The 14,365-nt window shown below is 37.5% G+C and overlaps 1 protein-coding gene across 4 annotated transcripts in view; it reads right to left on the bottom strand.

Moving 5' to 3' along the window:
• igsf9ba (immunoglobulin superfamily, member 9Ba) overlaps positions 1 to 14,365 on the bottom strand; it is a 119,727-nt gene that overhangs the window by 79,919 nt on the left and 25,443 nt on the right. For all 4 annotated transcript variants that reach the window (XM_056473524.1, XM_056473527.1, XM_056473526.1 and 1 more), the window contains exon 2: positions 9,935 to 10,132. In XM_056473524.1, coding sequence (XP_056329499.1) covers positions 9,935 to 10,132 — 198 coding nt within the window. The remainder of the gene's footprint in view (positions 1 to 9,934; positions 10,133 to 14,365) is intronic.

Genomic DNA, 14,365 nt, shown 5'->3' with positions numbered 1-14,365 from the left:
TGATAGGGCTGATACAGCCACCCCTAGCACCAGTGTAGCACTGTCACTGTTTTGAATACCACTGAGCTGATTGCAATACTTCACATTATCGAGATGCAAAAGCATAATGTAAAGTAGCCTTTCCTGGCATCATGACGCAAATGAATTCTCCACATTTTAAAATATATAAACTAGGGGTATCAAAATTAATTGTTTCTTCGGTGCACCGCGATGCAGTAGCGGACAATTCGATATTAGTTCTGTAATAAATCATGACCGGTTATTACGTTCTTACGTCATTTATCTCATATGCGCTGTATTGTGGTTGCTTACTATGGGAGGAAGGCCAGCGCTAGTAATTAAAACACTCCAACTACTTCAAAACATAGAAACTGCGCACAATTCACTGTGTGCGAGTTTGCTGGACAGTCTTTCTCTGACACAGAATTTAAAGCAGAAGCCCTGTTTATTTATAGAAGAAATTACAGCAGTTTCACTGTTATGGAGAAAATTAAAGTAAATTATATTTCTCTCCCTTTCTCTTTCTCTCTCTCTTTCTCTCTCTCTCTCTCTTTCTCTCTCTCTCTCTCACTGTGGACCATGACCCAGCGATACTTCTGGATACAGACACAAGTGCGTGTGTGCAGAGCGAGTTTTCTCCTCCGTGTCTATCATGTATCAGCTGTGATCATCGCTGCTGTTTAGTGTTAGAGCCAATCGCAGCCCTTACTGTTGAGCGCGTGACCAATCATAAGGGTGTAAAAACCCACACGACAATGCTCAGAAAGCGAGCAGGATATTTACATTTGTTTAATTGTTATAATGTTGTTCTGTGCATGTACTTGAGTTTTTACAGGTACGGTTGTGAGGTAAAATATAAAATGATGTATGGAAAGCATTGTCAATGCACCGTTATGCACCGAGATATCGAATTGAACCGAATCGACGTCATGATAATCGTAACCGAACTGAACCATGAGACCAGTGTAGGTTCGTACCTCTAGTATTGTAATGCCACGCCAGCAGAGGGAGCCCTCGCCCAACTACTCACTCAGCTCTGCTCCCTCTGCAGTCACTTCCTGTTTGTGTAGTATTTCAGTGAGAGCTCAAGCCATGCTTCTGGGTGAAGTATTGTCAGTCTACCTGCACTACCAAGTGTTTTCCAAGAGACTTTCATGACTGCCTTCCTGTGAATGACCCTGCCTGCCTTGATCAAGTACGTTATCTGTCTTTGCCCTCTTGCTCTGTTTTGGACTGTTAGTTGTTATACTGAACCTCTGCCTGCACTCTCACTACGTCGTCTAGATTTGCCCCTGTGTTTGTTGACTGGATTGGACTGCTTATGTGTTGCCGACTTTCCGCCTGTTTACTCACTGATGTCTCTGCCTAAACCCTTTAATAAAACTTCTGCATATGGATTCTAATACTGTCTCAGACCCCTCGTTACAAATACAAACATAATATTTCACATTAAATGAATGCAGCTTTAGTGAATATAAGCCATCTCTTTCAAAAACAATTGAAAATATTAAAATCTAAATATAAAATATACATTTGAACAATCGTTTTCTGAATAATAGTTTGTAAGTGCTCATCTCAGAGGAACGCATTCACACACTGCTCTCTCTACACTCAGAACACACACGGTCATTCATTATCCAAAGTCGTTAATTACTAATTCCTCCTGCAGGCCTCCTGACTGTGGATACATTTGTGCAGTGCATTTTAGGGGCCCGTAAACACACCGTCCTGAATGAACACAATCTGCCTCCAGCTAAAAATCACTTCAGGAGAGCCTGTGTAAATCACATCTAAACTGCTGCAATGATTGTCTGTCTGAAAGACAATGGGCCTTCCTAATTCGCCAAACTGGTGGAGGAATTGGGAATTTCTGCAGCACAAAATTGCATTGTGAGTTACAGTAATTGCCTTTTGGAGTTCAGTTGTAATAGTGTGCACACGGAAAGACTAAAGGCTCTTGGTGTGGTGAAACTGTCATGGTGGCGCTGTAGTACCCACAGGAGACTGTGATATACAGTCACAGCCACTGAGCATTACATCTCATAGCTCATTTAAAATGCAATGAGGCCACAACCAAATAGAGAGATGATGGTTCATTCACTTCCCCTTGCTCTCCTTTACTGAAATCAATTATTTATTGTAGGGACGAAGGGGATTTAGGAGTAATTGCAATATAAAGATGTTACATGTAGATATCAAACCGAGGGTAAATATACACTTTTTAAAGAAACACTCCTCTCTTTATGGAAAAAAGGCTCATTTTACAACTCCCCTAGAGTAAAAAAAACTCCCGCCAAACTGCTTTTTTTTTTTTTTTTTTGAGCAAGATGCTAATGCAATTCAATGATCTAGGGGGGCGCGGGGCACAAAGTAACCTGGGGTTAAATGTAACATGGAGTTTTAAGGTATTTGCTTAGGGTTAACAGTAGCATGCTTCAGAGGTTTTCACCACAGTGTTGGCAGATGTCTTCCTGCCAATTATTGAAAAAGTTCAGCGAAATTTGGATGAGAAAACCATTTCTGCAGCATAAAAGTATTTTTTATAGTCAATATTTTTTTTATTTTAAAAAAATCTGTGAAAGTATAAACGTGAAATCTTATATTGTTGTGATCACCGTCTTCTAGGCTAAAAGATGAAACCATTTTGAAAGATGTTAAAAACACAGTGACCGCCAGCTGGGTTTTGAAGAAAACGCGAACACAGCGGGGTTAGTTGTAACAGGGTGTTACAATTAAGCCACACACTGTTGAACACCAGTTAAACTAACACAATATTTTTAATTTTGAGTGTAATGTTGAGAACTTTTTAAATAAAATGGTTTTTTTTGATAGACAAAAAATTCTTTATTGCTAATACTACAAATAAATGCATTGTCTAATAATGGATAATAATCCAAATAAATCCAAATGTGTTTATCCAATAAATAAATAAACATACTGTGCTATGTAGCATAAAAAATAAATTGAGCTAGGTACAGAGAAAATATAGCTACTGTTTAAAGTAAACAAAAATTAAATTAACTGTGTGTAATCTGCCTTTTTAAGCATGTGTTACGACTAACCCTCTGTCATTTAAAACTTGCCCCGCAGGTGGGGTAAATAGTAACATTTTTACTCCTGGCACTTTTGGCAACACTGCACAGAAACCATAGGTCCGGCGATCATACTTTTAGTGCTCCTACAAATGAGGCTTGTGTTTTGTTGATAAAAAACAAATGGTTTGTCTAACTCCAATACTTTGTTTATTATTTGACCAAAACCAAAAAGTGTTAGTTTGTGCCCCGCTTTCCCCTATGCTAAGCTAAGCTGAAAGTGCTCTCGAAAGAACAAGAGATCAGCTAAATGGATTCAAAAATGGTAAAACACAACTGTTTAACCCTTGGGGACTTGTAAAATAAGTATATATACAGGGCTTGACATGAACTTTTTTGATCACCAGCCACTGGCTAGCAGTTTTTCAATATTAATAGCCACCCGCCATTTTCACTAGCCACAATTTTGTTGTTGTGAACATATATTTTACATGCATAAATTTGACGTTTGTATGCTAAAATTACTTGATTTGTGTGATGTAAATGAAGTAATTTGATGTCTACATACACCTTTTATTCAACAAAAATGTTTTTTAAAAAACAATTGATATTTAAAAATGTCATTCTCATGTATCTAAAACTATGCACAGTGGTCTTACCTGGCTAAATGTCACAGATCACCAGTTAACTAAACATAAATGGAGAGTTAATCTCCTATTAAAGCAATGTTATTGTAAAGGATGATAACTAAACCATTAACGAAAATAACTGTCAGCAAAAGAAAGCAGGTAAAAAAAAAAAATCTGTGTGCGACAATGAGGCCCTTGGGCCCATTAATAATCTGTTCAAAAAATGGTTAAAGCAAAAGCGCCAACCGCTGCTGCTTACAAAGAATCTCGAGCTCTCGAAAGTAGCAAGACTGTGCACGAGTATCGCAAGAACCAATTGCACCAGTTATGGTTCCAGACACGGTTGCTTCATGCAAGAAAAGGAGAGCATGCAAACTTTTAAAACACTTGCGCGCATCACATCAGCTGTGAGTGCGACACTAAAGCCCTTGTCAGTGAGTGAGGAGGATCGCCTGTGTCTCACCGTGCACGTGATCGTCTCATTCGTTATTCACCTTCTTTCTTTTGCTAGCATGAACAGTTATTTTTGTCAGTCGTGCTGCTTCTCGATTCTAAGATCAAATTTGCATGCGTATTGACAAATGGTCATAAACTAACATTCTAATCTTTAGTGACAGGCCAGCATCAGCAGATTAAAAATTATTTTCAACCAGCCAAAGTGGCTAGTGGGAGCGGCTATCTAACCTGCCACAGCTGAAACCTACCCGCGTTTGGCAGGTTGGTGGGTGTTAATGTCAAGCACTGTATATATATATATATATATATATATATATATATATATATATATATATATATATATATATATATATATATATTTGTACAACAGTTCAGTCTGTTTCTTGAATCTGATTTGCTGATGTGATTGAATCTGATATTCTGCCAGTAACGGCACTCGACCAGCCTCTTCACCCATCACCCTTGTGTATTACTCCGCCCACATACAGCAACAAGCAGAGGACAAACTACAGTTTGACAAATATTGCAGCTGTTGGACAACATCATGTACTTTTGAGGATTTTTTAGTCAAGAATGTAGTTAGATTGCAACCAAGCAGTTTATTTATATTGACAGTGCCTATTTTAAATATTTATCATTTCTGAGAGACAGCTCATCGGCGGCTATTAACCTGTCTTTGAGCAAAGATGGTTGACAATGTTTATCCACAAGATGGCGACATAGATGCATAATAAACCCTAAGAGAAAACAGCATAATTTCAAACTACAGCTGATCAAATCATTATTAAACAGGTAAGTGACATTCTAAGTCGATCTCTCTTGTTTGTATGTTGTAGTGCTGTATTTATACCATAGTAATATTGTGATCGCCCGATTGCAACAGATAAATACTGGGAGATATCTCTGTAGACCAGTGTTTCCCAAACCTGTTCCTGGAGGTACACCAACAGTACATATTCTGTATGTCTCCCTTATCTGACCCATTCGTGTCAGGTTTTGGGGTCTTTTCTAAAGTTCTGCTGAGTTGATTTAGGTGTGTTTGATTAGGGAGAGGTTGAAAATGTGTACTGTTGGTGTGCCTTCAGGAACAGGATTGGGAAACACTGCTGTAGACTGATGTCATTTCATGGAGTTCACCCTTATAATCTGAAAATGTGAGCAAAATCACCTGTTTTGTCATCACTTTAGACATTACTCTAGAGAATCATTCAAATTCTAGCTCTACAATGACATTAGTGAATTAGTAACAATTTCTGCTTTTCTGATGTCAGCTGCAAATGTGAATGAGTATGCAAATAAGCTGTTGCTCTCCAGAAGAGGGCAGAGCCTGTACATGCTATTCTGACAATCTAGAAACAACAAAACATGCTAATCTCAACCAGCAAAAATGTCAGAAATGATGAGCAGTAGCAAATTTAAATCTTAAATGTTCAAACCAAAGTCAGACAATGAGGAAGAGATTATAACTTCTAGACTGACGTGGGACATTTACGAACAGTTAGGCCCTGATCACACCACATGGCCACGAGTGTTTTGCGTGCTGCTAATGCGCCCTGCTTGCCTTACATTTTATCCGCTTGCTGAGCCTCATGTTTTTGCCAATGTTCTGTACCCGCAGTTAAAATAAGTCAACTTTGAGTTAAGTCATTCGTGTCTTTTTCATTCTCCAAACAAACGAAAGCAGAGATTGGGTTTCTGTTGCAAGGATTCTGCAGGTTTCATCATGTCAAATTTAAGACTTTTTAAGACCTATTTAAGACCATTATGAATGAAATTTCAGACTTTCACATGGCAAAACACTCTGTAATAACCAGTGGATTTTTTTTTTCTTCTTGCCCCATTAAAATTAAAATTCAGTTATTTCTTAGCTACATATTTTAAATAATGTGTCAAAACAAGCAAACTCTAGTTATATTCATATACAGTTAACGTCAGAATTATTAGCCCCCCTGAATTATTATTATTATTAGAGAGGAGATTTTTTTAAACAGATTTCTAAACATAATATTTTTAATAACTCATCTCTAATAAATTCTTTATTTTATCTTTGCCATGAGGACAGTTGATAATATTTTACTAGATATTTTTCGAAACACTTCTACACAGCTTATAATGACATTTAAAGGCTTAACTAGGTTAACTAGGCAGGTTAGAGTAATTAGGCATGTTATTGTTCTGTGGGCTATCGAAAAAAATATATAGCTTAAAGGGGCCAACAATTTTGTCCCTAAAATGGTTTTAAAAAATTCCAAACTGCTTTTATTCTAGCCGAAATAAAACAAATAAGAATTTCTCCAGAAGAAAAAATATTATCACACATACTGTGAAAATGTCCTTGCTCTGTTCAACATCATTTGGGAAATGTTTAAAAAGAAAGAAAAAATTCAAAGGGGGGCTCATAATTCTGATTTCACTGATAAGTTTTTCATCAAAATAAGTTTTAAATACTATAATAAACAATATTTATGCACAACATAAATGTATGCATAAATACACAGAGAACTTTGAAACCAAATGTTCTTGTAAGGATGTAAGGTAAATAATTAGAAACAAATTGCTAAATAGTTAATAAATGTTAATTTTGTTAAACATTTTTAAGACAGATTTGTCGGTTGTGCCAATTGTCTATAGCTTTGCGTAGACAATTAGTGAAAATTAAGGCCTGTTTAAAAGTATTTAATACCTACAACAGCATATTTCAATTTAAGACTTTTTAAGGCCCTAAATTTAGTTTTCGAAATGTAGGACATTTTAAAACTTAAAAAAGACCCCATGGACACCTTGCGTTGAGGTGACAGCAGTGTTTGTGTTGTAAAGAGGACTATGGAGACTTTTACAGATGGAGAAGAGACTTGTGGTCGCTGTTTTAAGTTATCCAGAGCTGTTTGACTTCACAAATCTTAAATATCACGATTATATTATTAAAATGATTATTAAAAATTATTAAATATTACATTTATAATATCAACAGCAACAGCTCACACACAATAAGCAGCTGTCTTGTCAACAAAAAAGGCAGTGTGATTCAACTTATCAATTTTTTGTACAGAATTAAAAAGTCTGTCACACATTGGTAATGTAATTCCTGGCACAGACAATGTAAATCTCTACATCATACAGCAAGTAAACAGAAATGTCGACTGCTGTGATGGTGCTGTGGGTGGAAACATTCAGATTAACAGATGTACAGATGGTAATATGTAAAAAGATCCCTTTCTTACATTACTAAAGGAGGGAAATATGAGAGGCTCATTGTTACACATGCTTTAAGAAAAAAGCATACCAAAACAAAGTTACATACCAAAAGCATACCAAAACAAAGTCCTTTCTCAAGTTTTCTGGGTTAAAAGATGCATGGAGTACCCAGTCAAAGCAAAAAGTCAGAGTTTTATGACATGTCAGCTTTAAGTGATCAAATAATCTCCAGCAGTCAGAGAGATTGATGTGTTTCATGCAGCTCTGTGTGGTGGAGAAGTGCTGACAACGGGTGATTTTTCAGCCAGACGACCAGCAGCAAATCTGTGGTAATTAAGCTTCTGTAATGCACCTTGAAAGAGTATGAGTGTAGCCTTTACAGAAGCTTTTCACAATGCATGTCAAAGGCTGCTCACACTCTCTTTTTCTCCGGGTCGGACAAAGGGCTTGTTTTCACATTAAGTAGTAAACATAGGAAAAACTCTGCTTGCACTCAGCAGCCTTACACAAAATGAACACATTAGATTAGATTCAGCACTTTCGAACTCTGACAGAAGACTGGTGGTGTGACCAGAACTTTAAACATTGTTTTTTTAGTTAACTTCCTTATCATGAGTAGATAAATGTAATCAGAGCAAACTTAGGCTGCATTTACCCTGCAGATCTTGATGGTCAAATCTGATTTTGTGACTGTATCTGATTTTTTTGACGAGCTGCTTACATCATCTTTTAAACGTGACTTGTATCCGATTGTTTGCATTTACATTGGACATGGCAAAGACGCAATGACTAGGAAAAAAAAGAGCGGGCGCTGACTGACAGCTGATAATAAAAGAGCGCTCTTTTCTCCATTCCTGTTTCTGTTCGCAGGATTTCTTTTTTGTTATTCTTTTTGACAGGTTGTTTTATGGCATAAAAGTTCTCATTTGCCCATCTTCCTTTAATGTTCTTACTGTGTTTTGCTTTTTTTTAAACCAGTAGGCATCTTAATGTAAAGTCCATGGCGTGATTTATGCACATGATGTTTGCAACAGTTTTAGTTTATATCAGTTACATGGTGGATATTGCTCTCTCTCACTCTCTCTCTTGTTAACATGCTTAAATACTTGTGCTACATGACAATATAAAAGTTTTTTTAGCCCTCGTATAATATGAGATTTAAGGTTTGGGACTCTGGACTTTGGGAAGTCTGTTATGAAATGAAAGCGTCAGAGTCGACGTCATTCGCTATGGTTTTTAATGATGCACGACTCGCATTGACAGGTGAAAATCCGATCTAACTGCTTACGCTGCAGACACGAGGGCATGGATCCGATTCATATCGGATAAATTTCCACATACGAACAAGGCCTGAATCTGATTTGAGTACACTGGAATCCATGTGATTTTTTCCTGATTACACGTACATGGGCCATCTTCGATCTGTGCCACATGGGAGAAAAAAATCGGAAATGGGTCAGTTGAACCATGTAACCGAGAGTAAATGCAGCCTTAAAGAACCAGTTTATAAACAATCATTGTTACAGGAAATTATTAATCTGGTTTGTGGTGGTTTTGATGCTTGTGTAATCTTTATGTTATCTTACTGTCTTCCTAAAAGGGTACAAAACTTCAAAACGCATTAAAAATGTGTGAGTCAAAAGCTCATTTCAACATAGAATTAATCATCTAAAAATATCATCAACTTTAAACATTTTTTTTTAAAACTTCTCAACTGTGGTGGGTGTAAAAATGACATATTAATGAAATAAAGATATTTGTGTTTAATTGTATTGTATATATATTTTTTTTCATGTATGCATTTCTTATTAACATTTTGGTCTTAATTAAATTAAATTAAATTAAATTAAATTAAATTAAATTAAATTAAATTAAATTAAATTAAATTAAATTAAATTAAATTAAATTTAGGGCGACGCAGTGGCACAGTAGGTAGTCGCTGGAAGGTCGCTGGTTCGAGCCTCGGCTGGGTCAGCTGGCGTTTCTGTGGGGAGTTTTGCGTGGGTTTCCTACGGGTGCTCCGGTTGCCCCCACAGTCCAAAGACATAAAGTACAGGTGAATTGGGAAGGCTAAATTGTGCCAACTGACCCAGCCGGCTCGAACCAGCGACATTCTTGCTACCCACTGCACCATTGTGACGTTTAATTTAATTTAATTTAATTTAATTTAATTTAATTTAATTTAATTTAATTTAATTTAATTTAATTTAATTTAATTTAATTTAATTTTGACTTTAATTTTAATTTTAATTTTAATTTAATTTAATAACTTAGTTTTTTTATTCTATTTAGTGAGGCAACATTTCTAATTTTTGAGTAATTTAGTACTTTGATTTTTATTTTTCATTCAGCAACATTTCTTATTTACATATTTTATTTTATTTTTTGTGACTTTACTACTTTATATTATTATTTCAGTCAGTTAGACATAATTTCAAATTTTCATGAAGGTCTTCAATGTCAATTACTAAGAAAACTTAGTTTGAATAGTTTAAGCTAACAAAAACCTCACTGTGTCAGACAATCATTAACTTTAGAAAGAGCAGCTCCAGCATGTGGTTGAATTATCTACATCATTATTTGGGATTAAACCCTGGATTTCAGATGAATCCTGGATCTTACCGGCGTACTCAGGGTCCACATGAGGAGGGTAGAAGCGGAAGTTGATGAAGAAAGGAATAGGCACACCGAATTTGAACCACTCCACAACATAGGGAGTCTGCTGGCCGTTTAGGGGGTGGCTCACGTCACATCCCAAAACAACGCTCTCTCCTGCACGGGCCGTCACAAACTGGGGCTCCTCTCTCACTCCGTGGGCACCTGGACACAAAAAAACACACACACATTCACTCAGCACAGTCTTTAAAAGATTAAATTATTGCATGTGCCTTGTAATCATTAATTAAGATAGTTTTCCCCTTCTCTTAAAGTGCATGACTGATATGATATGACTGACGAGAGGGCGGTCCTATCAATCACATGAGATCCAACAATATATAACCACAGCCATCCAAGCAAATTCAAATGAATAAAACCAAACCATGTCCTGTAGTTATTCCTGTTCAAGTAGCAATTTTACACTCATGTTGATTTAAAGAAGGTTACTGCTTAAAGCAAAACTTTTTTTTCCACTGCAGGAATATAATTAGCAGATTTAAATGTCCCAGTGTACATCAACCAAACTAAAGAATGAATTGGTATGTCGTCATTTTGAACAAATCAGGCCAAACTATGTTTGTTTGGCGCTTCGGCCGGTTAACACCTTCAAACTGCCATTAGTATATGGCACTGATGGAATCGTTGGGTTTGAGATTCCACCAAAAATACGCAAATGTTTAATGTTATTAGGGTGTAATGGTTCATTGGTATTCATATCATTTTGCTGTAGTACTTTTGGTTCCTGTTTACACATCTGCCAAATGCAAATGGCTATATTTACCTCATTCGTCTTCATATATCAGCACGAAAGACGTATACGATGTATGTGCATTTGTAGCAGAAGAATAGAGAGATGCATCTTACAGCAACCACTTGCAACACAATTTGACTACCACAGAATATGATAATGAACAACATAACTAGTTGGCTTGGCGTTAATGTATAATGTTATACAGTATTACACGAGTGTTTGCCCAGCTTACATCATCCATCATACGTTGTATACATCAGTCACGCATAACGTGCATCTAGCTGCCATCTTAAGTCTGTGATTAGAGTATATGATTTAAAAATTTGAAATTTTTCTGTTACAAAAACTCATCTGCTTAATAAGTAGCCATCAAACAACAGTTAAAGAGGACCTATTATGCACCTTTTTACAATACGTAAAATAAGCCTCTGATGTCTCTAGAGCAGGGGTCACCAACCTTGTTCGTGGAGAGCTACCTTCCTACAGAATTTAGCGCCAACTCTGATTAACCACACCTGAACCAATTAATTAGGACCTGCAGTAGCACTTGATAATTGCAGACAGGTGTGTTTGGTCAGACTTAAGCTGCGGTCACACTTGACTTTTCTTCCCATAGACTTCCATTCATACGCACGCGAATGCGTCAGACCGGAAACGCGGGGTCATGCGTCGAGTTTCGCATGTTGCTGCGGTGCAAAGTTCAAGCTTGGTGAACTCTAACCTGCTAAATCGGATCACTTGACTGCGTGAGAGCAATTGAGGATCAAAACAGGACCGCTCTGGGCAAAAATGTAAAACATGGAGCAATCGCTTGCTTTTTTAAATGTCTAATAAGCTTGTTTGATCCCGCCCCTTTTCGTAGCGCCACACGACAGAATTTCGCACACACAAAGCCCGGTGTGACCGTAGCTTTAAGGTGCGGTCACACTTGACTTTTCCTCCCATAGACTTCCATTCATACGCACGCGAATACGTCAGACCGGAAACGCGGGGTCATGCGTTAAGTTTCGCAAGTTGCTGCGGTGCAAAGTTCAAGCTTGGTGAACTCTGACCTGCTAAATCGCATCACTTGACTGCATGAGACCAATCGAGGATCAAAACAGGACCTCTCTGGACAGAAATTTAAAACATGGAGCAATCGCTGGCTTTTTTAATGTCTAATCATCTTGTTTAATCCCGCCCCTTTTCGCAGCGCCGCACGACAGAATTTCGCACACACAAAGCCCGGTGTGACCGTAGCTTTACAACTGAAATCTGCAGGAAGGTAGCTCTCCAGGAACCGGGTTGGTGATCCCTACCATAGAGTGTGACCTTTTAGCTCAAAATAACCCACAAATAATTTTTTATAACTCTTCAAAGCTACCCCTTTTAGGTTAATAAGTGACAGTCAATTTGAATTCAAATAAGATTGTGCTCCCAGCTTTTTTTTTTTAAAGAGGGCTGAGCTACAAATGCCTATGTGGTATATAGTGGTTTATTCAAAAATGAGATTTAAGTTGCGGTCATACTGAACTTTTCTCCCTATAGACTTCCATTCATACGCACGTGAATACGTCAGAAAGTTCAAGCTTGGTGAACTATGTGAAATCGCATCACTTTATCGCATTATAGGTCCCCTTTAAGATTGTCATTTTTTTCCTTTATCATGATGTACATCCACTTGAAACAATCCTGAAATTAGAAAAAAAATTAAGGAGGCATGATTTCAGCCTTTGGCAATGGAATTTTGAAATTGGATTTGGATTATTGAAAGATAATGTTGCTAACAAAATAAAAAATATGAATTAAGGCAGAGCAGAAATGAGACGCCCCGATAGTCCTGCCCGATCCCAGCAATCCACGTGACCAGAAGTGACACCAAAAGTAAACAACCAAAAGTCATTTAGAGAGGGGAGAGAAGGTTATGATATGTGATTAAAGATTCTGAGTACAAATACATTTTTTCGCTTCAAAATAAAAGCCACTTCCCAACACCCTTGTACACTACCTGACAAAAGTCTTGTCGCCTATCCACATTTCTTCAATGCCTCCTCCATCTTACCCTAGATATGCTCAATAATGTTCATGTCTGGTGACTGGGCTGGCCAATACTGGAGCACCTTGACCTTCTTTGCTTTCAGGAACTTTGATCTGGAGGCTGAAGTATGAGGAAGAGCGCTATCCTGCTGAAGAATTTGCCCTCTCATGTGGTTTATAATGTAATGGGCAGCACAAATGTCTTGATACCTCAGGCTGTTGATGCTGCCATCCACTCTGCAGATCTCTCGCACGCCCCCATACTGAATGTAACCCCAAACCATGATTTTTCCTTCACCAAACTTGACTGAAATCTGTAAGAATCTGCAGTGTTTGTGATGATTGGGATGAGATTCAACAGATGATTCATCAGAAAAATCTACCTTTTGCCACTTTTCCAAATGATCAACTAGAAGTCAAGTTATTATTTGTTGCTCTTACAACTGGGATCGACGACAAGACTTTTGTCAAGTAGTGTACAGCATGGAATAAGCCCGGATAAAATGTAAAAGTACTCCAACTGTGTTCACGTGACAGAATAAATTTAATTTTACATTCATTTGCACTTGAAAATAATATTTTGGGGTAATTTTCATTTCTGAGTGAACTATTAATTCAAGTTCAAGCCTTCTATATTTGACCCTAAAAATTGTCCTCAAAGTGACGTGTCAAACAGCTCATAGTCCTATTTAGCCAACATTTTTTTTAGCAAAGACTTGAATAGCTTTCCAAATGTTGGACTTGTGAAAGTTCCTGGGTTATTATTACTTTAAAGAAATGGCCAAGCACATAATGAGATGACAAGAGGCTTATCCACGCACCTCATTGATCTCAGCTAATTCACACTTGGATGGGTTTTACAATAGAGCGGCCAGAGTTTTAGCAATCAATGCACAAGCACGGCACATGCCTATGGGTGACCTATCAGAGCGCTAAAGGTCATTGTACCTGCCTCAGCAGAAAATTTATTGGGGGAATGGATTTTCTTCAGTAGCTCCACCACAGCCACTGAGCCCTCTCTCCTCTATCAGAGTTAGCATGGCTTCAGCGCCTCAATGAAGGGGAAAATCACCTCCGGGATCAAAGGACCTGCTGACAGTGCATTCTCCACCACAGAGACACTGTATGGAAAACTAAGTGAATCGCTAACAGTAAAACGTAAGAAAAAGTAGGTTACAAAAACAGTGCTTTCTGTCTTCCCTGCTTTGTACTAATGCGTTTGTTTTCCGTATTTTAAATGAAACCAGATCTGCTTTGTGAATTCACAGAGTACACTTACAAACTGTAAAATAATATATGATCAATTAGTCATGACAGCAAATGACGGCATAAGTTATGCAAGCTGTTTTAAGTCAGTTTAACAAAATATAAGTTCAAATGACTCGTATAAGGCAACCAGGATGTTTTACAGTGTAGAAAGTGTTACTAAGTAATAAAATTCAATGAACATTCGGGAGACTCCCTGGAAAAACGGGAGTGTTGGCAGGTATGGGTATAATGTGGACGGAGGGCTTTTCGGAAAAGCTAGATGAAACACCAGTGTGGACGTGGATCATTTCGTTCTAAGATGCCATTTTAAAATTAAGATGTATTAGTGTAATAACGGGGCCTGAGTGTGTGTTTTTCGT

This window comes from Danio aesculapii, chromosome 15 (assembly GCF_903798145.1).
Source record: "Danio aesculapii chromosome 15, fDanAes4.1, whole genome shotgun sequence".
Lineage (NCBI taxonomy): Eukaryota > Metazoa > Chordata > Actinopteri > Cypriniformes > Danionidae > Danio > Danio aesculapii.
This window is presented reverse-complemented; position numbering and strand designations above follow the sequence as displayed.